At 41.6% G+C, this 25,403-nt stretch overlaps 1 protein-coding gene and 2 long non-coding RNA genes across 7 annotated transcripts in view; 1 reads left to right on the top strand and 2 right to left on the bottom strand.

The window, feature by feature from the left end:
• LOC110984003 (uncharacterized) overlaps positions 1-25,403 on the bottom strand; it is a 43,799-nt gene that overhangs the window by 4,707 nt on the left and 13,689 nt on the right. Inside the window, exons 3-7 of one of the 3 annotated variants that reach the window (XR_002598818.2) lie at positions 22,645-22,815; positions 21,746-21,884; positions 14,983-15,144; positions 2,554-2,620; positions 221-1,026 (exon numbers count right to left, since the gene is read on the bottom strand). This is a non-coding gene — a long non-coding RNA (uncharacterized LOC110984003). Of the gene's footprint in view, positions 1-220; positions 1,027-2,553; positions 2,621-12,962; positions 13,066-14,982; positions 15,145-21,745; positions 21,885-22,644; positions 22,816-25,403 lie in introns of those variants that run through there. The other 2 variants (XR_015423614.1, XR_015423615.1) reach the window with 2 other exon arrangements.
• The window catches only part of LOC110984001 (uncharacterized), a 53,044-nt gene that overhangs the window by 14,731 nt on the left and 12,910 nt on the right, over positions 1-25,403 (top strand). For all 3 annotated transcript variants that reach the window (XM_087131024.1, XM_022243767.2, XM_022243768.2), the window contains exons 21-54: positions 960-1,028; positions 1,352-1,429; positions 1,692-1,766; positions 2,852-2,920; positions 3,737-3,805; positions 4,391-4,462; positions 4,914-4,982; positions 5,143-5,283; positions 6,231-6,302; positions 8,882-8,947; positions 9,293-9,370; positions 9,892-10,076; positions 10,916-11,042; positions 12,013-12,206; positions 13,617-13,683; positions 14,080-14,298; positions 14,604-14,693; positions 15,011-15,189; positions 15,470-15,567; positions 15,781-16,012; positions 16,311-16,454; positions 17,061-17,230; positions 17,612-17,781; positions 18,246-18,463; positions 18,560-18,700; positions 19,440-19,627; positions 20,305-20,458; positions 21,039-21,202; positions 21,568-21,630; positions 22,660-22,762; positions 23,465-23,644; positions 24,418-24,551; positions 24,725-24,859; positions 25,309-25,383. In XM_087131024.1, coding sequence (XP_086987150.1) covers positions 960-1,028; positions 1,352-1,429; positions 1,692-1,766; positions 2,852-2,920; positions 3,737-3,805; positions 4,391-4,462; positions 4,914-4,982; positions 5,143-5,283; positions 6,231-6,302; positions 8,882-8,947; positions 9,293-9,370; positions 9,892-10,076; positions 10,916-11,042; positions 12,013-12,206; positions 13,617-13,683; positions 14,080-14,298; positions 14,604-14,693; positions 15,011-15,189; positions 15,470-15,567; positions 15,781-16,012; positions 16,311-16,454; positions 17,061-17,230; positions 17,612-17,781; positions 18,246-18,463; positions 18,560-18,700; positions 19,440-19,627; positions 20,305-20,458; positions 21,039-21,202; positions 21,568-21,630; positions 22,660-22,762; positions 23,465-23,644; positions 24,418-24,551; positions 24,725-24,859; positions 25,309-25,383 — 4,288 coding nt within the window. The remainder of the gene's footprint in view (positions 1-959; positions 1,029-1,351; positions 1,430-1,691; positions 1,767-2,851; positions 2,921-3,736; positions 3,806-4,390; positions 4,463-4,913; positions 4,983-5,142; positions 5,284-6,230; positions 6,303-8,881; positions 8,948-9,292; positions 9,371-9,891; positions 10,077-10,915; positions 11,043-12,012; positions 12,207-13,616; positions 13,684-14,079; positions 14,299-14,603; positions 14,694-15,010; positions 15,190-15,469; positions 15,568-15,780; positions 16,013-16,310; positions 16,455-17,060; positions 17,231-17,611; positions 17,782-18,245; positions 18,464-18,559; positions 18,701-19,439; positions 19,628-20,304; positions 20,459-21,038; positions 21,203-21,567; positions 21,631-22,659; positions 22,763-23,464; positions 23,645-24,417; positions 24,552-24,724; positions 24,860-25,308; positions 25,384-25,403) is intronic.
• LOC147795742 (uncharacterized) lies at positions 1,314-2,386 on the bottom strand. The gene is made up of 2 exons (XR_015423617.1): positions 1,977-2,386; positions 1,314-1,832 (listed from the first exon to the last, which is right to left on the bottom strand). It is a non-coding gene; the product is annotated as an uncharacterized LOC147795742 (long non-coding RNA).

The following is a 25,403-nucleotide window of genomic DNA, read 5'->3' as shown; positions in this document are numbered from 1 at the left end:
CGATCTGAAAGTGTGTGAGATAACCTGGGCTATTCTGGGTACAGGGTATGAAGGTGTGTAACACAACCTGGGATATCCTGGGTGTACGATCTGAAAGTGTGTGAGATAACCTGGGCTATTCTGGGTACAGGGTATGAAGGTGTGTAACACAACCTGGGATATCCTGGGTGCACGATCTGAAAGTGCGTGAGATAACCTGGGCTATTCTGGGTACAGGGTATGAAGGTGTGTAACACAACCTGGGATATCCTGGGTGTACGATCTGAAAGTGTGTGAGATAACCTGGGCTATTCTGGGTACAGGGTATGAAGGTGTGTAACACAACCTGGGATATCCTGGGTGCACGATCTGAAAGTGCGTGAGATAACCTGGGCTATTTCGGGTACAGGATCCAAAGGTACGTGAGACAATCTGGGGTATGCAAGGTGCAGAGTCTTGAGGTATTGGACATACTACCGGTTGGCTGAGTGCCGGATCTTAAGAGATGTGGGCGCAGGATCTAAAGGTGTGTGAGTTAACTGGAACTATCCTGGCTAGATGCAGGATATGAGGGTATGAGACACAACGTGGGATGCGCTTTCATTCACGATCTGAAGGTGTGAGAGATAACCTGGGGATTTGCTAGGTGCAGGTGAATGAGCGTGACCAACCTGGGATGTCCTGGATCTAGGATCTGAAGCTGTGGCTGTCCTACTGGTAGCTGAGTGCAAGGTCTGAAGGTTCACTTAGGAGACTTGGGTGCCGCAGTGCAGGTTTTTAAGGTGTGTGAAATACATCCTGGGGTGTCATAGATGCAGAGTCTGAAGGTGTGCCACAACAGATACTCTTAGGCTGGGATCCAAAAGGTGTGGATGGTACTTGTATATGCTGGGATATCATGTGTCAGCTCAAGAACCAGTCCATGGCCTCTTTAAATGACCTCCCAATTCAGTTTGTCTCAAACTCCTTCACCTATTCAGGGACCTCAGAGGCAACAGCATAACTGAAATCAAGACGGGTGCTTTCCAGAATCTTGCTGCTAGAAATCTGTGAGTAATAGTAACAACATTGGAGCTTCCTTTGAGCCATATCCTGCAATGCCCTATTTCAGTAACTTTCAGTTTCTGTGTAGCTGCGTTCGTGGACACAAATATGAAGGTTACCTTGATCTGTGTTGCAATCTCTATGGCACATTTAGCTTCACTGCTACGCAATGGCATACGTGGCCCACACCTGTTCATGTTACTAAATTCAGAGTCCCCAGAAATGTTAAATGTTGAAATCGAAACTAATTTATCACATACATTAAATGAATTGCATGTTAATAGTCTGAATTTGTTGTAACTTTGAAGGTATCTTTTCACTGTCCCAGATACTTGCAAAACAATGACATTGCACACATTGAGCCCTATGCATTTGATGATATCACATTGTCGGGATCGACTACCTCGTGAGTATATTTACTGAACTCTGCTCCATGTGTCAAATTGTCAACAATCAATTGCCATTTTTCTGGGCACAATGTTTACAGGTCCATGTAACCAAATTCTTTTAATTGATTTTCTCATTGATATTCCGACCCATATGTTCAATGTGAAATTGAAAAATTTATGTTAACTAGTCCCCCTTCCCCATGTTAGTTCATCAATCCAAAAATTTACATATGGTACTTTGATCTGATTAAAATGTTCTCGCAACATTTTGGTTTGCAGCTCTCTTACATTGGACAACAACCCCCTACAGACACTAAGCTCACATTCCTTCCATGACATCACCTGCAGGAACTTGTAAGTAATCTCAATCGGTTCCGTTCCTCTTGTGTACAGTGTTGTATTCGAGTCCATCACAAGTCCCTGCAAGTCCATCACAAGTCATTCAGTCTTAAGCCAATTCACAAGCTATTCAAGTGAGCTGTGACAAAAGCATTCTTGTGTCATTGTTCACCCTGTTACTTATTATGACTGGCCTTGTGAAGGGAATTGTAAAAGGACTTGTACCTGATGGACTTGAATACACAGCTGCTTGTGTGTCTCGACGACCCTTTTCGTGCCAAGAATTGTGTGTGCTAGCGCTTGCAGCGTGCCTTTTGGAAGTGATACACCGTATGATTCAAACCATCTTAGGGTTTCAAACTTTCTGAGATGTCCGGTCGAAGGCAATGTTTGAGGGGTATATATGTGATGGATTGTCCACGGAGGAACAGAAACGAATGCAAAGTAGCCACCTATGATGAGAACTGCATTCTGTCCATGCACTTTGTTCATTTATGGTGCTAAGGAATAACAACTAATTTTTGTGTGAATGTGCACAAAATGTGTCGCATGGTTGTATGGGCATCTGGCAAGTAGTGAAGATCAGCAATCCAGTCTGTCAGAAGTCTGTCAAGCACTTCTTCCCATTTACATGTATTCCCAATGAAAATGGACCTTTCTGATAGTTTATTTGTATAGCTTGTGCGATTGGATTTGAGAGTGGGTAATTGGTAATAACATCGGATGACTCACAGCCTTGGCATGATGATGGCACTTGTATTTAATTTACTACTATTATTGTTATTGATTTTAGTAAACATACCTGGTAATAATATCAGGGATTCCTCAAAAGTGCCCCAGCCACTGTAGCTCGCAAGCCTGAAACAAACCTGCAGAGAGGAGACAAAGAGAAGCATTTACAGTTGTAGACGTGGAAAGTATTTGACTCTTTCTGTTACTCTTGTATTTGTGTCTGAGTCCAGTTGCCTACTTGTATAGAAAGAGATGCTGTTTTTTACCCAGGTGTGGTAGCTGCCCCACACGAAGAAAGGGTTACATTTTACGTTACACAAGTACTTTGCCCTTTCTTTTGAAAAGCATTTTGTATATTTTATTGACAGTAACATGCTCTCAGTGGGTGTGACTACCATTCCTTCTTTTGCATTCAATGGGATCACAGCATACCACTTGTAAGTTTGGCCTTCTTTGTATACTCAGAGATTAGGAAGTTGTTTTCAGTTCCCATCAGTGGCACATTTATGGTCCATCTCCTGCATCAGCCCACACACAAGTTCTTTTATTCTGAAATTTGTATCCTTGTGGAGACATGGCTTTGTTCTCCTGTACCAATTCGGTCGCGTGTGAAACGATGTTTTCAAAAGGCTCCCATTTCAACATGAATCACTCTTCTGGAGTAGAGGTTTCGACCGAATGTCCCTTATGTGAAACACTTCAATTTGCGACGGATTCTTACACGTTAAAAATTTCTTCTTTTTGAGCAATTTCCAAATATCAGTTTCGTGAAATCCTTGTGGAGACCTATACACGTTTAGAAATTCCTTGTGGAGACCTATTCAACTCATTCTGGGTCTCCCCAAGGCACCATATTTCCAAACGTGGATTGAATGAATGTACTGTATGTGAATTTACTCATAGTAAAAATAACACCACATAACATTTGTAGTGAAATTTGCTTGAGCCCAATTATGTTCAACTTTTCCCAATTTGCCATGCGAAACCTTGTTTTGGGCCTAATGCTGGGGCCCAAGGTTTAGCAACTATCACATACCTTTTTGTGCTATGCTAAAGGCAAATTTCTCGCAAAAAAATCCATGCCAGACAGAGTGATGATAATCATCTCTTCTTTCAGACACCTGCATGGATATTTCCATTTCACTAACTACTTAATTTTTATTTTGTGGCTTTAGATTTGTTCAGTTTCTTCAATTAAGAAAAGTCTGAGTAGGCTCTCACTACATCATGGTCGTGATTGTTTTTACACACAGCTCAATGCAGTCCAATTCTGTGCAAGTTGTCGAGGAGGAAGCGTTTAATGTCAATGTCTTTGAAGAGTTGTAAGTGTCTGCGTACCCTGTTCTGTGTAAATCAAGGACTTGTATAATATGGAAGTGGGTGAAATCTCCAAAAATGTTCCATTTTTATAAGAGAGTTGGGGATCGATCATTAGGAACTAACTATGGCTCAAGATTTCTAATATCTGTTTTCATTAGCATGTGTGAAAATTCAGTTGCTACCTTATGAAGGATGCATGGCTTGTGCTTTGCATGCCTAGCGTTTGAAAAAAAATGTTAGGCTGTTGCCGTTTCTGTTTGATCAGTTTTAGTAAAAGAAAGGAACTGTTCATGATCAGCAAATACTTCTAATGTCTGTTACCACATGGTCGCCAAGTCCCTAATTTTGCCACTTCCTGTGGAAACAAACCAGACTTCACAATCAGTGGTGAAACTCCGGACGTAGCAACTGTGTAGTCACAGATGTTAAAAACAATTTCCAAACTTTTCTGTTAGCGCAAGTTCATCGCTCTGTTCAGTTTGTACCAAAGACTTGTACATGTGGCTAAGAACTCAACAATTTTTTAAAGAAAATGCACATTTTTGGTGGAAGTGTTACAACATGTATTTCTTTCCTGTTCTCCACAGACACTTGGAGAATAACAAGATCTATGACATTAGAGGCAAGATGTTCGCAGATGGCACCACTGTAGACACCTTGTAAGTGCCTGTCAATAGTTGTGTTAGAAAGGAACAACATAACGCAACGGTGACACAGTGCCATATAGCAAATAACATACATAGCACCAGCCATAAACATGGCCCTGGAACATTTAATAACAAATTCCTCACAATTTAAAAAGGGTACTATTTGGGTGAACTCACAACATTCCTTTAAGAAGAATAATTGACAAACATTTACCTTTCGTAGTTGATATTTTCTGAAAAGCCTGTCAGCACGCTCTTATGTACCACACCTGGCCAGATTAAAATACATGCTACCGATCACCTCTGCGAACAATTTGGGTTAAAGAATCGTCTGTATAAGCATTACTTTTCGAAAAGTTGCACAAAAAGGAATTACTTCCTGTAGTCCTGTAATTTAAGTCATACTTTGTATATACACCCAATTCCACAACTGAATATGAGAAAATTCTGTGCGGTGTTGCAGGTGGTTGCAGAACAACGAGATTGTATCACTTCCTGGTGACGCGTTTGATGGGGCATCCATAAGTACACTGTGAGTACATCCGTAGATTAATTTGTTTAAAGTATGTCACATTCTGTGGTCTAAGTTGAGAAAGCTGGTCTTGTCTTGACTCTGTTGAAGCCGTTTCTCTCAACTGACTTATCATTGTCTTGGCCACAACTTTCAAGCAGTCTTACCAATCAACCTGCAGGTCTTTGGATAACAATGCACTGATCACGTACCCAGCCAAGTCCCTCTCTAGTCAGAATCTGGCTGAAGTCCATCTGAATGACAACCAGATTGCAACTCTACCCCCTGATGCATTTGAGGGGCAGAGCAGCATGGAGTTACTGTAAGTTAAGCCGTCTGTGACTACCCCCAAACCAATTAAAATAATAAACTTTAGGTAATCAGGTAGGTGTTCATGTCCTGTCACATTAAGCCCAATGGTCCCCAGTGTCAAAGTTCAGGTCCATACTCCAAATTATATGGGTTGATTCCATGTTGTAAGTCTCTTGAGATAACTTTTAAGTCCTCATAAGAACTCATCTAGTTTCATTTCAAATAACAACCCACTTTCACAAATCTGTTAATCTTATCAATCTGAGGCCAATCTTGTGATAAACTAGGCAATAACCTGTTATTTGACTTGTGATGACAGCCCTGACTTCAACTCTAATGAAATTTTTAAGGGTCCAACCAGAAAATGAAAATGCAGTAACCGCCTTCCAAATAATATCGAGTGATACGACTGGACGAGTATCTGCAGTCTCAGTGCTGTTGAAACCTTAGGTAACTTAGCTATCAGTACATGAAGTACTTGAAACCAAACGGTGCATTTGTGCGGTTACTCCTGTTAACACAAGTAGAATGCATGTGCATTACACTTGGGTACAGGATTATACTTTCCCTCTAGCGTGAGTATACTCTCGCTGACCCTTGGGTCGTACTCCAGCCGTTTTAGCACTCAGGAGTATACTCATGTTAACGTGAGTAGCTCGATCAAACCCACCCATAGAATTAAAAGTATCAAGTGCCAGTCCTTTGCTTACATGCACTACTTAAAAAAGTTAAGGACCACTTTTTTCGTAACTTGAGTGTGTTCTAGTTCTTTCTTTTTGTTTGTCTAGATGGTGTTCTCATTGGAATTTCAAATTTTAAAAATGTTTCAAAACATCAAATGCACATTTCCGCAGTAAAATATTGCATATAAAAAAAATATACACAAAATAACAAGTGGTCCGTAACTTTTTTGTGTAGTGTACATACATTCAGGCTCTGATCTTTGGTTTTACACAGGAACTTACAGAACAACAGGCTGAGTGAGATTCCACCTGGAATCCTAGCACCATTGACTAACTTGGAAAAACTGTACGTATTCCCTCTGCAGTGTACTTTATATGCACATGAAGCACTACGCAATGTTAAAAAAAAATATGTAAAATTACAAGTGTGTGTATGCTACCGAGGGGAGGTATAGACCACAAAAAACATGAAATTCAATCATTGCAACCAAGCAAATGTGATCAAGGTTGTCAAACGTTGGGCCTAGTCACAGAATTCATTTCACTTCGAAATGAACAGTGAAAGTTTTTAAATTGCATTGGAAATGGGCGTAATCAATCAAAGTAATTCTTATACCTTCTCTTAAAAATGGGGGAAAAATCATTTTTTTTTCTGAATTGCTGAAATTAAATTGAAACAGACGGTCTTTGCTTTGAGTACTTTTTCTGTGACCCATCTCAGAAGTTTGTCACCTGTGATCATGAATAGTCCCTGCACAGTACATCACTTGTGTGTCAAGATACATCACCTAAATCATCCTCGTCAAGAAATTTGAATGTTAGATTCCTTGTTTTAAAAGTGCTGTTAAAAACTGACCCATTTGTTTTGAGCAATCTCGGCTTTGCCTCAAATGCAGTGTGCCCTGTCAGGTGTATGGAACAGTTATGTAGTAGAGACCATTTCCAAGACCCCACATCAGAACATCAAATAATTCTAATGTGAGGAATGTTTCCACGTTGAACATTATTTTATCCGTTAAAATTTGCCTCTACAGTTTCATGAATAAAATATCTCACTAGTATGGATTAAATTCTAACTCTCAAAAATACATTTTTATAATGAAGTTTGCCTTGAACTTGAAAATAATTTGTATGTACATGTATGTAACTTTTATTTTCCAAGTAACGATACTCGGCAATTTGTTTTAATGTGCGAAATCAAAACGATTGAAAACTGAGGTCTTGGAAGGTCTCAACTGCAACAATGGTCGAAAAGACTATTGACCACATTGTTAAAGCAATAGTGAAATCACTTACCATTAGCATGTGTAGATGTGTTTGCAGAAACACTCAAAGAGATATTTATGTCTGCATATCCACAGCTCAGGGAGAAAAACTGAAGCCGTTTTTAATATGATCAATATTTTCTTAGACTTGTAATCTGCCTCAAGCAGAAGCACCCCCTCATGATCATCGATTCATTTTGTAGGTAGCGATGCACAGTTAGTACCAAAGGAGCCTCCGCTGCTAAGGAAATAGCACCCTCTATCTCTTGGTCCAGTTCAAGTCCCATGGAGATACTTAAATCCTAACTGGTACAAAGAGATCAGAGATGTGAGAAAATGCCCCAAACTGACATTCAACTCGATTTCTCAGTTCTCCTTGTCACATCATGATTTATGGTCATGGATCCCGAAATAAAGTAAATAAGCATGGCAAAGTTGCATGACTCGCTGTCAAATGTTGGGAAGGATGTTGGTGTGGCTGAATGAAAATATCCCTTTGTGGCTGATTGGTAAAGCGACTTTTGAAGTTTAGTGTTAACTAGTTTTGCATGCTGATGATGTTGCTTTGGCTCGCTGTTCTGTCAGCATTTTGAATAAAAGGCTGCTTGGCACTGATTGTTGGTATTTTTTTCATTACTGCTACGAAACCTGAGGGATAGTTTTGGCATTTCAATTTGGTGTATTTTTTCAAGGGAGTTTAAGTATCATTACGTTGTGTCATTTGCATTTCATTCATAAACATGTCACAATTTGAATGTTGTTACATTTATAAAGATTGCTGTCCCATTTGAAGGTGCATTTGCAGATCTGACGAGCCAACAGAGGATGTAAGTAACATCAAATCATGAATATTCATTTCATTGACATCACAAGTTTTACCATTTTGTAGTTTATGTGATTTACATTTATGGGTAACTCCAGAAATTAGGGCTCCATTTTTTGTGTCCCTGTCACATCTGACATGATTTTGTAAGTTCAGAACACATTTTCTAATTTCCAAGTGTGATGAATTACCTGCCAAACAAACAGTACTAATAGTTTGAAATCAATTCCGGTGATATTTCCATGTCAAATAACAAATGCCAGATGTAACAAGGACACACAAATGTCACACTGTTTGACCCCTAATTTCTGGAATTACCCTGACATCGTGATGCAAAGTACACTGTTGTTCTGTATACATCCATGTACATACTGCACCTGTTTTCCCAATTGAAATTGAAATTTTTTGATGTTGTACAAACGTTTTACAGAATGGCAGGTTACAATGAAAATGACTTTTGTCTTGCTTTCTTTCCTTTTTCTCGAAATTGCTCCGATATAGCTCTTTCAAAAGTGTACTTAAATTGACGTCTTGTTCTTCATGCGCAATCACAGGAAGTTTTGGTTGTTGAAAGAAATTTTGAAGTCTTGTTTAGGCATTGTTGAATTTATGCTGAATTTGCGGGAAAAAGGTAATTTGCATTTTCACAAGTGCTAGATTACTTGAGATGATTGTTGTGATTGTTATTAGTGGCACTTGGTGAACCAAAGTGATTCGGCTCCTTTTATCATGCTGCTATAAGACGATGTCGGTCTGTATAATTTTCCACAGGTACGTGTGCGAAACTTTCTTAAAGTATAATTTTTAAAGAGGTACACCATATTGTTTGTTTTCCAGAGATCTGTCAGGCAATGAGTTGAGTCACTGGCCCATAATGCCCAGCCTTCCAATGCTTCAGCAACTGTGAGTCATATATTTATGAATGCTTTAGTGCAGTGTTTACAATTACAGAGAGACCCCCAAAATTCCCAATGTTATTTAAGCTCGTTGTCTGAAAAAGCTATACAGGTATCATTTGGCTACCCCACCAAGACCCAACTTGCGTTGAGTTATTTTGTCTATAATCTTCAATAGCAAGCAAATTGCAATAAAGTCCCAACATGTTGGAACATTTTACTTTTCTCCCACACGCTTTTGGATAGAACAGGCTCTATATAGCTTAGAAAATTACATTACGTAAAGGCAAAAACCATTATCAAGAATTCAGGGCTTACTAATCTTACATTGTGCCTTGTTGATCAATTACAGTGATCTGTCCAACAACAACATAAAGACAGTTGGGCAGAATGCCTTTGATGACCTCAACGCCGATGTCCTTATATGGCTGTAAGTTTTCGTAAACAAAAGTTGAAACGATTGTCGGGCGTACATGTACATAAATATAAACTGTGCAGTCATTCTCACAACTCTTCATTGTTTCTCATCTCTGTCAGCAGACAGCGTAGTTGGACTGCATACAGTGTAGCAAAACGGACTTGTTACTGAGTGGTAAAAAAATATATAAAGATGGCTGGCATCAGTCTAATACTAAATTTTAAAGAAAAAGAGCTGCACACTCAATGAAGCAAATTTAGAGACTCCAATTTACAATTAAAAAAAAATTAGTAAATATATATATATATATAGCCTTCTGTAATCAATCTACCATGAACACTTTCTATTTTAGGAACGTGTATAAACATTCAACAAACCAGATAAATCAGTGCTTGTGGTAATCCTCAGTGAATGCTTGCCACGTTGAAACTGAGCACTTGGTTTCTGAATTACAGTTGACTTGGTTCTTATTGGGCATTGACCAGTGAAAGTGTGAACCCTTTCCAACCGTGCGAACTTGCAACTCTTCACAGAAATCTTGCCAGCAACCCTCTGGGCTGCACCTGTAACCTGTATTACTCGCTGGATTACGACCGCACTGCTGTCACTGGTGGCAAATGTGCGACACCAGAGGAGGCAGCTGGAGTGTTGTTCTCATACTTCAGTCAGTCGTCCGATATGTACTTCACCAATGTACCCCGTCGGCTGTTCCAGTGTGGTGAGTCCAGTCCCCTACTATAGCTGGACTGTGTGTATTCTGGAAAGACTGAGAAATTTCTCTTCACTCCATTTCATAACCTTGCAGCCTTGGTCAACCGGATATTTCAGAGCAACCCGAGCCTATTTGATGATTTGTAACCGAAACCTGCATCCTTTCTGCATTGATTTGTAACAAAATTTAACCTCTCTGAGTAACCCTGACTGTTGTTTTCAATAATTTAGTTCGGTATTCAAGTAGCGCATGCGCTATACAAAGCACGTCTAAGGTCATACAGGAGCAGCAATAGGCAAGTGTAAGGTTACCCTATCCACTCCGAGCAGGAACAAAAGAGGGCCTTTTTTTCAATAAAAATGACGGTCCTTTGGTACAAACTTGCGCGCAGGTGTGCAAGTTTATCTGTGCGCATGTGGCGGGGGCACACAGAGTATGCCCATGTGAGAATAAGTACGGGAACCGGGTTGGAAAACTTCTCACCAGCTTTTCTTTTGCTGGCGAGGGTGCACTTCAACTCAGGGCGGATTGGCATATCCAAGGTACAAGGTCATCGGGGAGCACCAATATGCAAGGGCAAGGTCTGCCCTGTTGGCACATCTATACGTCCACTTGCATGCTTTGTTCTTGAATGATCATGCCTGTTTGAAATTCCAAACTGTTTCATAAAGGTTTGCAGCATTGCTAATGTGACTGCCAAAGTGTGACTATTAGCATTTGGTCTCCAACAAGCTCCCCTTTAATAAAATACACTTACAACTGGGAGACCATTAACACTAGGAGATTTCATCCACATTAGAAATATTGGGGGTCAAGCCTGTGGTAATGTATTTTCATCCAAACAGCACCGTATAATGTGACGGCAACTCCCCCACACCTTTGGCAGATCTTAGTCAGCTGGACGGAACCGTTTGAAGTGTTTCCCAGCATAAATGCCACAAATTCAACAGATGACTCCACGGATGATGAATGGTATGTTCTAATCTGAAACATCCTTACTGGTGCATCCCAAGCTTGCAACTGTTGTACAAAGTCTTGCCATAAAGTGGTGTGGCCATTGAATATGAAAGGCCCTCCTGCTGCAAGTTTCTGCACTGAAATTTTGACTTTGACAATCTGGGATCAGTGTTGCAGTTTAGGTCTTCATGAGACCTGACCAAGACCAAAGACAAGACTGAACACAAACGTAGGATGAAGTTTGTGACTTGAATTAAGACAGGAGGTCTTGTGATGGTTTACAGGGTTTTAATTGCAACTCTGGCACTTTCCATTAAAAAAGCGTTACTTTGACAAACACCAGGGAAACTTTCTTTTTACAAAATTGAGATCACCTCTCATGTAGAAACTGCAGGCTGGACAGTTCCGATTCCATTCCAGTGCTGGAAGTTGAAGGTACAGTCCATAATTTGTAGTTTAAGCCAAAATAATTGATGAAATTATGGTTGAAAAGCATTCTTGGTTTGGGAGAAAATAATGAAAGAAGGCCACATCCAAGGAAGCATGTCCAGATGCATTTTTGGAAAGCATGTCCAAATGTTGACACAACACTTGTGCATGGTTACTATAATTTGTTGGTTCAGTGCATGACATTACGGACATGTAGCTGCATTCAGCTGAAGGTGAGAATATGTATCTATCAGACACTGTTTCCAGGTGCAATGTAAAACATGACTCAGCAACTTTTGAACTGAAATCCAAATCGTAGTATATTGCTTTTCTCAGGATGTACAGTACTCACTGGGCTGAATCTTCACCAGGCGTATTTTAGCACCCTTCTTTACATTTGGAGTACTTTGTTGCCTCAAAGGAACACAGTGCACAAATGACAAGTAATGGACTGCACCTTTAAGTCTGATTTGAGATTACTGATTTTTCTAGCAGCTGGCCACTTTTACAAGGGACCTTTGCCAATGTCTCAAGCCCTGTGTACATGTCAATGCAGGATGTATGGTGTGACCTGTACCAGTAACACGGCACCTCTGCTGTATTACAACACTACCTCCGTCAGCCATCTCTTCACTGCTGGTGATGGGGTGCAGGTTGGCACGGATTATATCTGTCATGTGACCCTGACTGTGGGAAACTACACGGGTGCACCTGATGAATATGTCCCAGTCACCACACTAGAGAATGTCGGTGTGTATATTCAACAGTGTTTTAATAATTGTCAGACTCACCTTTTGTCGATGTTCTCTACGAGCCCCGAGCTGGACCAAGAGATAGAAGGCTCAATTTTCCAACCAACTGAGGTTCCTCTGTTCAGAATTGCACTTCCCCGGTTCAGAAATGATTATGAACTGCACGTGGTACGGTCGCGTCGCTACCAGCAAAATGAACACTCCCGACCAACATCGCTTTGTTCAAGTGATGAGGGCGTGGTCCTGCTCTAGGCGGACTGTAATTCAATCATAACGCTTCTAGGCCGAGGCACTAAACTGCAAACACTACATTGCGGTGTTAGTTGAAATACTGCCACGACTATAAGATTATCCTGTGCGCATGAAAAATGTGGAGATCTTGATACACCGTTAATGCATACACATTGATGAGCACTTTTTGCATGGTACATTAAAATGCTTGGCTTGGGCATGTGCTGCGATGGTGCATGCAGTGTGCATGGAGCAGGCCGGGCCGCCGGTACGCAGCGGGCTGAGTGTATGACATCCCCATATACACACAGTGTACGCACGCCCTGTATATGCATGCATGCCATGCATTTGTGAGGCGCGGCGCGGTGTTCCCGTGGAATATGAATGATCATGGAGCGATATGTCGCTTTCCATGCCACTTTCCCTGTACCTCGCTAAACAGGGGCAGTCGATATGCACGTGTACGGCACTACAGCCAAGAGAAAAAAAGGGCATTACCACCTTGGCGGTGAAACACGCTCACTTTTCGGAGGCACCATGGCCAAATTGGAGGGCACCAACGGCCATGGCCGTCGTGGCCGTAGGGAAATTCGAGGCCTGATGCAGTCACTTTGCTCCACTTTGATCTGTTGACACAATGAATGGTTTTAGCAACCTTTAATAATGGTGGCAGAAAGAAAGGCTACTATCAAATGCTACACTCAAATATCATTGGCATCATGCAGAAATAGAGCACCCTATATGCACACAAATGGACTATAGATCGCCACTAGAGATTTGTAGACTTTACAGGATAAAATTGTACCAAGCAATGATAGGGTGACATACCAAGCCCTTGTGCTTGTTGGATGTTGTCCGACCCGGAGCACACATTGTAAGCCATTAGTGTACTTGCTTTGGCATTGGGTACAATACTGCATGGTGACAAATGCATATTGACTTTTGCCTGGTAGCTATAGCATCTCCACGTGTTACCACTGTGACTGGGTACTTGTACAGAGAGCAGGTATTTAGATGTGAGTCCGTTCAGCATTTGCAGTACTTCGGACATTTGAAGAAATTGTAAATGCACTGTGCTCATAAGCAGTTTCTTGCTAATTTTGAGGTTATTGCTGAATGAGGTTTTGGCACGTTAAGAGGTTTATTTGTATGATGCATAATTTTCTCTCACCTTCAGCTGAAACAAATTTTACTGAGGCAACAGCTCAAGACATCAAGCTGGCTATTGTCTACTATGACTTCAGGTTTGTTCAAAATACTGCAATATGCCTGTCTTCCGTGTTGTTAATCTGGTAGATTTTTACACATCATGTAAATTCTTTAGGCAGAGTACATGAACTTCATTTAGCATGAAGACTGCAGCAACAGAGAAACAATCCTAAGCGTCTAATGCTCAAGAAAGGATGTGTAATGATGACACTCACTCCATGTGACAGTACTGAAAAAGCTACATGTTGCCACCTAATGTGAATGTTGTGATACAAAGTTAATTCATCCTTTTTTTCTGTGGAACATGAAGTCTATTTCCGTTGGAATTGTTTTTACTTTTTAGTATGTGACCCCACTTTCATAGGATTTCTATAAAACACGTTTACTTAAAATGAACGAAACCATTTGTTTTTTTCCTTTGTGCTGCTCAGCTCTGGAAATTCGGACTTCACCCCAGTTGGAAAAGATGTCATCAGCCAACCAACATATGTGGTCTCACCCTATGGGGCCTGGCTGGCCATATCAGACAACCCCACTGGTGACGCCTTCTCCGGCTGGTTTCGTAACAACCCAGGCGTGAACTACGCCATTGATACGGAGCTGGTGTTGAAGTGGCTCAACTCATCAGGTGTTGTCGACCCCGTCAACAGGTGGGGCTGCTTAAGAGCTTGTGTTTGTTACCGTTTATTTGCTGTGGACAGTGTTCTGCAATGCATGTATCTGGCTGTCTTGAGGGTTCGTTTCCATGAGTCTGTACTTTTTACTTGTGTTTACAAAGTATTACAATTTGGTTATTTGATTCCCTCCCTGATGTATTAATAGAACTTTTCCAGTGCCTGGGCAATGAAGCACATTACAGAGAGGGTAGGCATGGCTGTTAAGGATGGTATGAGACAAAAAGGTAAAATACTGATGTGCTTTTTGGATTAGTCTATAGGTCCGTGTTTTGTTTCAGGTATTGGTCAGAGGCTTTCTACCCAGTGGATGGTCTTGGCTTTGCCGCTGAGGGACAAAGGGACTGCAGCTTCATTCTCCACAACTTTGGGTAAGACAGGTGTAGACCTCGTGACCAGTTAATGTGAAAGCGAAAGAGAAGTACAGAATCTAGGGATACATAATTCCATCACTTCTGTCAAAGGGTTTTTATGATTATACAAGGGGAAGTTTTGCCTTTTCAACCAAACAGCTGTGTTCTTAAGTCTGTTATTAACACAAAGCAGTCTGTACTGTTGGCTGTAGCTTAAGGTGGTGCCGACATTCTAAAGGATATATAACTCAATTTATATCCCCTCGACATAACAGTCCTGAAAAACAAATGAAGACAAATTAAGTACCTTTGGCTTGTTTTTTGACTCTTGAAAGTTTCACGAGTGCCATAAGAACTGGGATCATGTTCAATGAGACTGAGGTCATAACGGTTGGTGGCGGGGATGAAATCTGGGTGTACGTCAACAAGGTCCTCGTATTGGAAGTCCACGGTGACTCTTCAGGCAATCCTGTCAGGTGTAAGAGCATTGCACTGGCATTAGCAGCTGATCAAGGTATGGGCTGTCTCTTGTTCAATTCGGAATGCATGTTTATGTACACCATTTGTGAAAATGTGAAGCAATTTCATGGGATTCGTTGAAACTTGCACGAAACAAATTTGAAACCCAGACTTGCCTGTGTGACAAAAACAGAGTTAGTGACGTGATGTTGGCATTTCGACACAGAATCCTAGCAGAAAATGCTAATGTGGTAGAACCAAGAATTTCAACTTGACTTATGTAAAATTTGACCACTGGAAGAGACGAAGCTGAAGTACTTAATCATATTTCTCAGGTGGGAACTATTTAACTCCAGAGGAGGGAACAATTGTTGACGGAGAATGCGTCATCACCAATTCCATTCCTGAAGAACAAGTACTTCTTGAAATGGAGGTAAGAAGAAATAATTTTTTTTAAGATGCCCAATGATTCACAGGGATTTGCATTTGTCCCAGCTCATTTTAGTAGCTTGAAACCTGAATTAAAACTGGACAAATAAGATTTAATGCAACTTATGCCATGACCTGTGGTACCTTGACTACAACTTTTTGCTATTACTATCTCGCAGGCCGTTGAGTCTTGTTGCTATAATTTACTATCTTGCAGGTTGGTGAGTCTTACCACTTTGACCTCTTCCACACCGAGCGGAATCCTTGCTCCTCTGAGTTCTTCCTGGAGGTTCAAGGTATCAAGTTCCTTCCTCTGAACCCAGATAACCCTCCAGTTGACTATGCTGTCACTGTGGATGAGGACCTACACCTCAGTGCCATCCTGGAATCAGTCTGGGTGGCAGATGCCTTCTCTGCCGGACCAAACTTTCAAGTCACCATCACAAGTGGTATGCGTGACAAATATTCCTGACACATTTTTATGAGCCACCCTACACATTTTTGTTGGTTGCTGAAGTGCTGAGGGAGAAAGCCAGTGAATCTCATGGCTGAAGCTTTTATGACGATACCATTCTGGTTATTAAGATTGCTTAAAGGTATGATGAGTGTTACACCTAGACTTGTTTTTTGTATCTCCATCTAATCACCACGTTAAAAGTATTACCAAGATGTCCACTGGTCAACTTTCACAATCTGTGATACCAAGATACAGTATAGAGTAATGTGTATATTTTATCTGTTTAACAGGCAATGAAGCAAGACACTTCACCCTCAAAAACAACACCAAAGAAAATGTAGCAGATGGTGAGGCCCCTACTGCTGGTCCACCATCATTTAGTAATACGGTGAATGGTACAGACTTCATCACTTGTGACTCCGAATCAGAGAAAGGTAACGACACGAGGCGTTCAGGAGTATTAAAGATGTGTCTTCTTTTTAGTTTGCTCATGTGCATTTGATAAAGGTTTGTACATTCAGTTGAAAACTGGTTGCAAGTAGTCTGCTGTGTGTAGTTTTCAACTGAAGGGTACAAGCGTATGGAATCCGATTGAGGGGTATTCACTGAAGCATGGTCCAGGACACAGAGGGTTCTTGCAGTCTCCAACATTTGCACTTTTGCTGACAGATAACATAGTTTGCAGAGAGTCCATCAGGCTTATTACTTGTTTCCGTTTTCCAGTGCTGCCTGAGGTCCAAGTTTGAAACCTGTCTTTGTCAATCTGATCATAGGGTCAGGGGTTCGAATCCAGCTGGTGTTGGCATGTTGTAATCTTGGGCAAGTCACTTTACCCCAGGAGTAAATAGGGAGATGTTATAGCAGATATGGTTATGTTTTGTACTCGTTTGTGCCAAATATGGCAGCATTGGGGTTGTGTACTCCCCAGGGAGCTGAGATGGTCTCAGAAATGTTCAGAATTTTTTAGCCCAGTATGCAGGGATGATGATAATATGTGTAGTGTCCATTTTTATTATTATCTTTGCTTTTGTGCTGTTCAGTGCCGGAGCTAAATGAAACTGCAGAGCAAACATTTAATGTCAATACGGACAAGGCCTTGATAACACTTGCAACTGAGCTTGATTACGAAGTTGCTTCATGGTACTTCCTGAAGATCAGTGTAGTTGATCTCAATGCCAGCCCACCGCATGAAGGCATGCTGACCGTTGAGGTAAGTTAACGCTGAGTATTGCTCAAACATCCAATAACTCTTTCAGTCCAATGGATTTGCAGCATGGGTCAATGGATGGCATGCTTTATTATGAAAGAAGTGATCAGTCCAGCCTGCAATATAGAATACTGATGTGTGACGTCATTTTGAACCAGGAAGTGCTGTGCAGAGGAATAGAGTATGTGTTTGTGCTGGTTTACGTGCTGGTTATCGCGCCAATGCCTTTTACACGCATAAATGCATGCATGACGTATTCACTTTGTATACAGTAAAGAGCAGTGTTATTTGATGGTCTGATATATATACAGACCACATGACAGTAAAGGCCTGGGGTTCAGATGCATCTCACCTGTAGCTTAAGCTCACCTTTTCTTTTCCCAGATTACTGTGACTGATGTGAACGACAACTGCCCTGTGGTGTCCAAGAACAGCCTTGTCTTCTTCCCATTGCCCGTTCTGCAGCAGGAACCCCTGGCCGAGGTGCTAGTGACTGATGCGGACAGCGGGGCCAACAGTCAGATCACCTATCACACCTCAGCAGTCACAGAGATGTGAGTTGATTGGATTTGATCCACAAATGTAGGAACCCAATGTGAATATGGAGCTCGCTTTTATAGGCTCCTGTTTTGATTAGCCGAGGAAAAATTGAACATGGCTATTGTGGACTTTGTGTGAGTTCGTTTAACCTCAGAGGCACTGATGAAAGAGATTCAAGCCACAATGGAATGCATTGCTGTTAAACATCCTTAGTAGTTTCACCTTGCTGTGTTGTGTGCTGTATATCCAATGCACCTGAGCTCCTGTAAACAATTGTTTGACTTCGAGTACTGTATGAGTACAATATATTCCACGTCCATCATTTAGTCTTATTCTGTATTTCTCAGAGACAATAGGCTGCTTTGAATCATGCAGATCATTGTTGATTTGAGTAAAAGATCAATTTCATCCCGCATCTTCATTTTGGCAAGAATAGCAAGGTTCAATCCTTTAAACTCCCTATTTTCCTTCACTACAGACCAATCATCAACGACACCTTCTCAGTACTTCAGCTGACAATCGTAGCCATTGATGATGGCACTCCAGCTCGCGGCACAGTCGTCAACGTCACCGTGACCATCAGCAACACCTGTCTCTATGATGCTATCAGTGAGCCAGTTGAAGTCAAAGTCTACATTGATGTCCTGACAGGTGGCCTGTACCTTAGGGTGCCCAAATACTACGTCTTTGTTTATGGTACGTTGAAGCTGTGGTAATTGACCTGCAGAGATTCATGTAGGAGTGGACTGTTCAACAGATTTTTAAGTTGTCATATTGTTTCTTCCTTCAAAGATTGTAGAGATGCCCTCGGAATGCAGACAGGCGTTATTCAAGACAGAATGGTATCAGCGTCATCATTTTATGACAGTGCGCACACACCAAACAGAGCAAGGCTCCATGCTAATGCCAGCACAGATGGTGAATTTGGGTCAGGTGGGTTTCATGTAATTGGATTATCTCAGGTAATGCGACCAGTGATTCCTCAAAAGTGCCTCAGGCACTGTAGCCGGTAAATCTGAAGAAACTGAAGAATTGAGACAAAAATTGGAGTTCTAGATGGGAGGGACATCATGGAAGAACATTCCAGGTGAAAGCAAAGGAGTCAGGTAGGGACTGAAAACCGATTGAACAGGACAACCTGTATGACTGGGGTTCGAACCTTGACGGCAGGGGGGAAAAAGCAAGGAAATAATCAGTATGCCATCCTGGCCCTCCAACCGAGAACTACAACATCCATCAAATATTAAGTATGACGACATTACTGCAACAAGTTCATGAATGAGTACATGTAAATGTACGACTTGTGATATCTAAGGTGGCAAGAACCTTTATGCGTCGAGTAAAGATTTGGTGGTATGGCAACCTCATCTCAACTTGTAGGCTCTTGACAAGAAGAAGTCCTGGGGAAACTGTGTTGAGAAAGAAGAAATTCCAAATATGCACCGACTTTGAGACCTTTCGTATGTTTATTAGCATGGCAATGTGTAAGGTACAGTTTATCACACACACACTGTTTGTAAAGAGCTTATGGAAAGAAAAACACTTGAAGAGAAAACTTCTTGAGTATTATGCATTGGTCCCCCCTGCCGCTGCTGATGGTAACTAGCTTGTTAAATCCGTATGGCTAATCTAAAAGTATAACCCACATCATAGTTGTGATTCCATTTCGCAGGCTGGATAGCAGAAACCACTGACACGAACCAGTGGCTGCAGGTCGACATGGATCTGGTTACTATCTTCTCTGGTGTCAGGACTCAGGGTGTTGGGGATGCAGAAGTCTGGATTGAGACTTACTATGTGGCATACTCCAATGATACCAGCACATGGTATAGGATACAGGATAAAGATGGCAATGACCAGGTACCGTACTTCTGCTGAAGTACATACAGCACACTCCACTGATAATACGACTTTGAACAGAGATACTTTGTAGTGTGGAAGCAGGATAAAGATGGCAGTGATCAGATATAATGCTACTGAGACAATGTACCATACTCCAATGATAGTAGTACATGGTACGTGATAAAGATGGAAGTAACCACACTACTTCTAAGGTGAAAATAGTATCTAGAGATATTTTGTAGTATGGAAGCAGGCTAAAGATGGCAGTGGTCAGATATAATGCTACTGATAGTATCTATGAAGAATACTCCTATGATAATAGCACACTGTAAAGGATAAAGTGTAAAGATGACAATGATCAGATACAATACTTCTGGTGAGTGACTATTTAGCACACTCCAGTGGTCTTACTACTTGGTTCAGAGATACTTTATAGTATTGCAGCGTGTGCGTGTATTTGGTAAAGGAGAATAATTGGACCTATGCTCATGTAACGCCATTCGATTAACCCTTGATCGGGTGAAAACTCCTTTCATCCTTGGACAGAAGCAATTACTGCAAATAGTCTTGCCTAAGAACACAAGCACTATGACAGGTTAGAATCCTCTTAGAAAATATCAGCATGGCAGTTGCAGCCACAAACCACTGACTGTCTGCTTATAATGTCAGTGCATTTTCTTTTGTACTCCTTGTAGCTCTTCACTGGTAACATAGACCAGGATGCTGTCTCCAGTGTGTACTTTAATGAAGTCTATGCTCAGTATATCCGCATTCTGCCCCAATCATGGCACAGCAAGATAGGGCTGAGGCTAGAAATTGTTGGTTGTACCACAGAGAGACGGCTACGACGTAAGTCACATTGATGCATTTGCCTCTACTTTTAAAGTTAATCTACCTGTTTGCTATACCTCCTATAAAAGTATCTGACTCAGAGTTGTCTGTAGCTGGCCAAATAACTCCACTGCACTGTAATCACATCTTGTAAGCTCTTCCAGCATATTATCATAATGCTCTGAATCCCATGAGGAAAAGCAATAGCTTTCAGCTACGTGTTATCTTATTTCTTTATCTGGTCCTAAGTGACTTCGTCATACACATGCATGCAACACTTATTGCAAGCCTCCACTGGTTGAGCTATCAAATTGCTTGTTAACCTCCAGTTCCATGGTTCAATGTAGCTCCATGTGCAGTGGGCATGGTTTGAACTGAGTGATGTCACACGTACGAACCGGATTGCCTCTGGAGGTTGGTTTAGGGTAAAGATTGGTTCATCACCAACTCCCTCTGCATCCAAGAGCAGGGCAGTCCAGGTTACTTAAAATATATGAATTTAGTGGAATGGGCAGGGCCATGGTCACCTTTGTGGCTCTGTATTCTTGTAGTTTAATGACCCTGGATCAGCTACTTTCAACATCCTTATTCTTGACAGACTTGACCCAGTGTGAGCGCTGTCTAACCACCAACTACTGCATAGGGGACGGTTTACAGCGCCCCTGTGGTCGCTGTGATCCTCCGTTGGACTCGTGCGACCGGTCACCAACAGAGCATTCCTTTGGCCATGCCTTAGAATGTGTACCTTGCCCTATTGGATGGGTAAGTATAAGGATCAGGAGTTGGATAGGTTTTTGAAGAGTTTCAGATAGTTAGTTTGCTGACCAGAAGCTTCAACTATTGACAGTGAGATGCAAAAAGTGTCTGTGGAAATGAATGAAAGACAGGTTGGTGTTGACTACATGTATTTTCTATGAGAAATATGAAGCATGACCTGTGTGTTATCTAGAATTTTCTAAAGCCAGGTAGAACGGAAAAAAAGATATACTGTCAAATTGTTGGTTTTCCTTTGGGGCTAGACCTTTTCAAAGGAATAATTCTTGTGCCAAAATTACCGATTGCTGATGACCATTTGTTATGTGCCTTAATGGTGATAATAATCTCATTTCACTGTTTGCATTTTGCAGTTGTGCAAAGATGGTTATGCTACACCATGCCCAAAGTATCATCATGGCCGCTGCAATGAAACAGTGAGTGCAGAAGATCTGAATGCTTTTTCTGGGTTTTGTCCTACATATGCTTTAGTTCCCCTAGCACTCTCTCTTTTCAATTTCATCTGTGGAAGAAAACAATTAATGAACTTACCTGGGTGATATAAAACACTTGACCTCCTTCACACTAGTGGAAGATGTGTCGCCTCTAGCACCAAACTTGTAGGGATTACCTTGTTGTTTCAAATCCAGTTTAGCACTTGGTTTTGTAGTCACTGACATCTGATGGTTTCCTTGGAGAAAAGAAAAAATTGTAGTGTTAGAATGATAAAGACAGAAGGCAGTCTCGGGAAATATTGGTGGTAAACCATTCAATCTATCCAGATAACTACAGGATTTTTGCCCTTACACCGATTTATATTAGTCACCACTGTATTCTCAGTGTGTGTCTGAGAGCTTGTGATAAAATTCACAAGCTTACTCCAATGGGGCTCAAACCCCCGACCTCCTGCTAACTAGAGCAGATGTCTTAACTGCTTGACCACCAAGCTTGCCGGAGTTGGCTGGCCGACCCTAGTCAGAATGGGAAAAGTTCAAGCTTATTAAATTGTTATCAGTGATTATGATGAACATCAAGTTGCTTGACATCTACCCACTGAATGCTATCTCAAAGGAAGCATATTCATTATTTTAATTGGTAAACCAAAATTTGAAGGTAGATATTTTTCAGTTCTCTCATGAACATTTGTCACAGTGTGCAAGTGTTGCTAAGTTTTAGGTGTCTGCATTTTGGCTACCTTCATCAGTGTTCTAGTTGAGTCATCACAGCTATTTAGATGAATTTGGACTCTAATTGTGTAGTCCCTGTTTTTTGTGATTGGTCCTGTGAAAAGATGTGCGATTGTGACTAGACGTGTGGCAGACATGTGATGGACTTCAGTACTTGAAACAGGAGCAAGGCCTCACAAGTTATGATTTCTGATTTAGTTTGCTGGTTTTGTCTATAGTACCAACCCTTCACGTATAGAACGGACCCTTGAACATGAAAATTACCTCTTTTTTTCCCAGCACTGCCCAGAGGCCTGTGCTCTGTGTGACCCAGGCACAGCTTGCTTTAGGGGGATACAGTCCATCTGCCCCCAAGGCTACTTCTCACAAGGATTTGATTCAGGTCAGTTGCAGAGATCAGAGATCACGTTTGGTTGGTAGAAATCTATGCCCAATCTCAGGAAACAGTACACAAACACAGAATTGTGATGCCAAAAGATTGCAATGCAAGTGCTAGCATATGTTGGGATAACAATCCTTGATTATTGTTTTAAGAAACTTGTCCTCGTAGGTAATGATTCCCGGCAAGAAATGTAGCATTTTGAAATTTTATAATCATAGCACCTCAGACGAGATCTTGACTTCTTTAAGTCTGTTAATTACCTTCCCTGAAGCAAAATATGTCACCAGCCAGTATAAAAATAATTCCTGGAATCAGTTTGTGCTTAGATTTCAAGATATGCAAAACTGACTCTTTTCACAGATATGTGCATTCATAGTTTGGATCATTCCATGAGATTTGGGGACAATTTGTGACGGTGTCCTTGTTTATATACATCGGTAACTTTTACTACTCGTCATAACCTTTAGAGTAGGTTATTTACTCTGTAAAAATGACACACACCTCTGTATTTAGCCTCGCAAGATGTATAATTTGGAATCCACTTGCAGGGAAATAGCTGTTCATTGTAACGGAACCCACATAACAATGGACACCGTTACAAATTATGCCCCAACGTCATGGAATGGCCCACTTCTAAGATGCTCAGGTTCCATTCATTCAGTGGGGTTCATATTCTACCTAATGTTACTTTTACTGCTGCAGAGTTCTGCAAGCCCTGCCAGCCGGGCACATTCAATAACTTAACTGGGCAGTCGATCTGTGAGAAGTGCCCTGCAGGATACCAGAGCACACAGGGTAAGAGTTCCTGCGCACCGTGCCACATCACAGCATGGTCGGCTGGAGACGGGAGGCCTTGCAAGTCATGCTCCAGTCAGGCTGAATGTAAGTAGCCATTAATAATTGCACATTAAGGGTGCGTTCGAGCGAGCTACTCGTGTTAGCATGGGTATACTCCTAAGCGCTCAAACAGCTGAAGTACGTTCTGCGGGTCAGCGAGAGTATACTCTCGCTGGGGGGGTGTACTCCTGCATCCAAGTGTAATGTGCACGCATCCTACTCGTGTTAACAGGAGTAACCACGCAAACGTATCCTAAAACTCATGACTCCGGTAACTAGACGAGACCGTTTGTGACCCAGTCTAACAAATTGAGTTGAAGATTGCCAGGGCCACTCTTGAGTTAAGGGCTGTGAAAAGATATACAACCCTTCAACATTTCTCACCTACGTAGTGTCCACTTTCATCAGGATGCCACACTGAGTGATATACGAAAAGAAGTTTACTTTTTCTCCCCACACTAAAACAAAATAACTGATCACATTTAAGCCACTGAGCAATATAAGGGCCACAGCTTGCAGTGGAAAGATGCAAGACCTAAATCTATTGGATACACACTTTTTAAAAGGACCTATCAGCTTCCAGCCTAGTGCCCTAGAAATTTACAGAGAAACCGAGGTGACACTTAACTCTGTTCCTGTGTGCTTGGTGCCTGTATGAAGACACTACAGATGTGCACAATTGCTGGAGTGTTGTTCTCCATACCCGATGTTTGCATGTTTGTCAGGTGTGCTGCCTCAAAGGAAAAACCTCCCTCTCTTTTCATGCAGGGTTGTTCATTGGACTACTTGACGTTACTGCTCCTCCTTTTTTTTAATAGGTCCCTGTATGACAGAGTTTAGCCCCTGTGCTGAAGATGTACTATGCATCAATCAGGGAGCAGGGAAATATATCTGTGGTGGGTGTCCGACTGGCTTCTCTCAGGTTGGAGATGGATGTGCAGATATTAATGAGGTAAGGTACCGGTACCAATGATCAGAAAGTTTGTGGGATAGGGATAGTCACTATGTAATTCCAAAAAGAATGAATGATTTTAAGGAGTTTGAAACGAAAGATGCTTAAGGTTGTTGTAACTGATTAAGAAATGATAAATCCTTAAAATGTTCTCTGTTACGCTTGTACTTCAGTGTGCCATCGCAGACCCTTGCAACTTCACCTGCATCAACTTGTCACCAGGCTATGAATGCAGTGCATGTAAACCTGGCTATGCCGGCAATACACCTCATGGTATAGGAGTGGATCATGCATTGGCTAACCCCCAGGTAATGGTTGGTGGTAAAAAGGGTGCCAGGGAGGGCCTTAATTTTCTAAGTTTTCTACTACTTCAAGGAGATGCCATAAATGCCATGCGCGTTCTTAAGCTTGACGCGAGTGTGCTTTTGGCAATTCCCAACACCCGATTTGTCAAAGAGGCATGTGATGCGTGTGTACCACCTGTCCACGAGCCTTGCACTACCGCCCTAATGGCTTGTAATTCTTGTTGCCGAATTACACTATAACAACCTCAAAGGATAACATTAAGTAGTAACATAATAAACATACTTGGGAAGTCCCTCTTGTTTGCATCTGCCTGAGTGCTGTGAACTTTTCACATCAACATCGACTTGGCCTTTCTAGACCTGTCTTTCCAGGTGAACAATAACCACTCTTGGTCATCTTTGTCCTTAAGTCTGCAGCTAATGCAGGGTGTGGTTTGTTGTGTTTTTGTCAGGTGTGTAAAGATATTGATGAATGTGCCATCGACAATGGCGGATGTGATCCGAATTCTGAGTGTGTGAACACTGAGGTACAGTAAACATCGATAAT

Source organism: Acanthaster planci, linkage group LG21 (genome assembly GCF_054643075.1).
Source record: "Acanthaster planci isolate LZ-2023a linkage group LG21, COTS_SCS, whole genome shotgun sequence".
NCBI lineage: Eukaryota > Metazoa > Echinodermata > Asteroidea > Valvatida > Acanthasteridae > Acanthaster > Acanthaster planci.
Note: the sequence above shows the minus strand (reverse complement) of the source record. Positions and strands in the feature narration are given on the sequence as shown.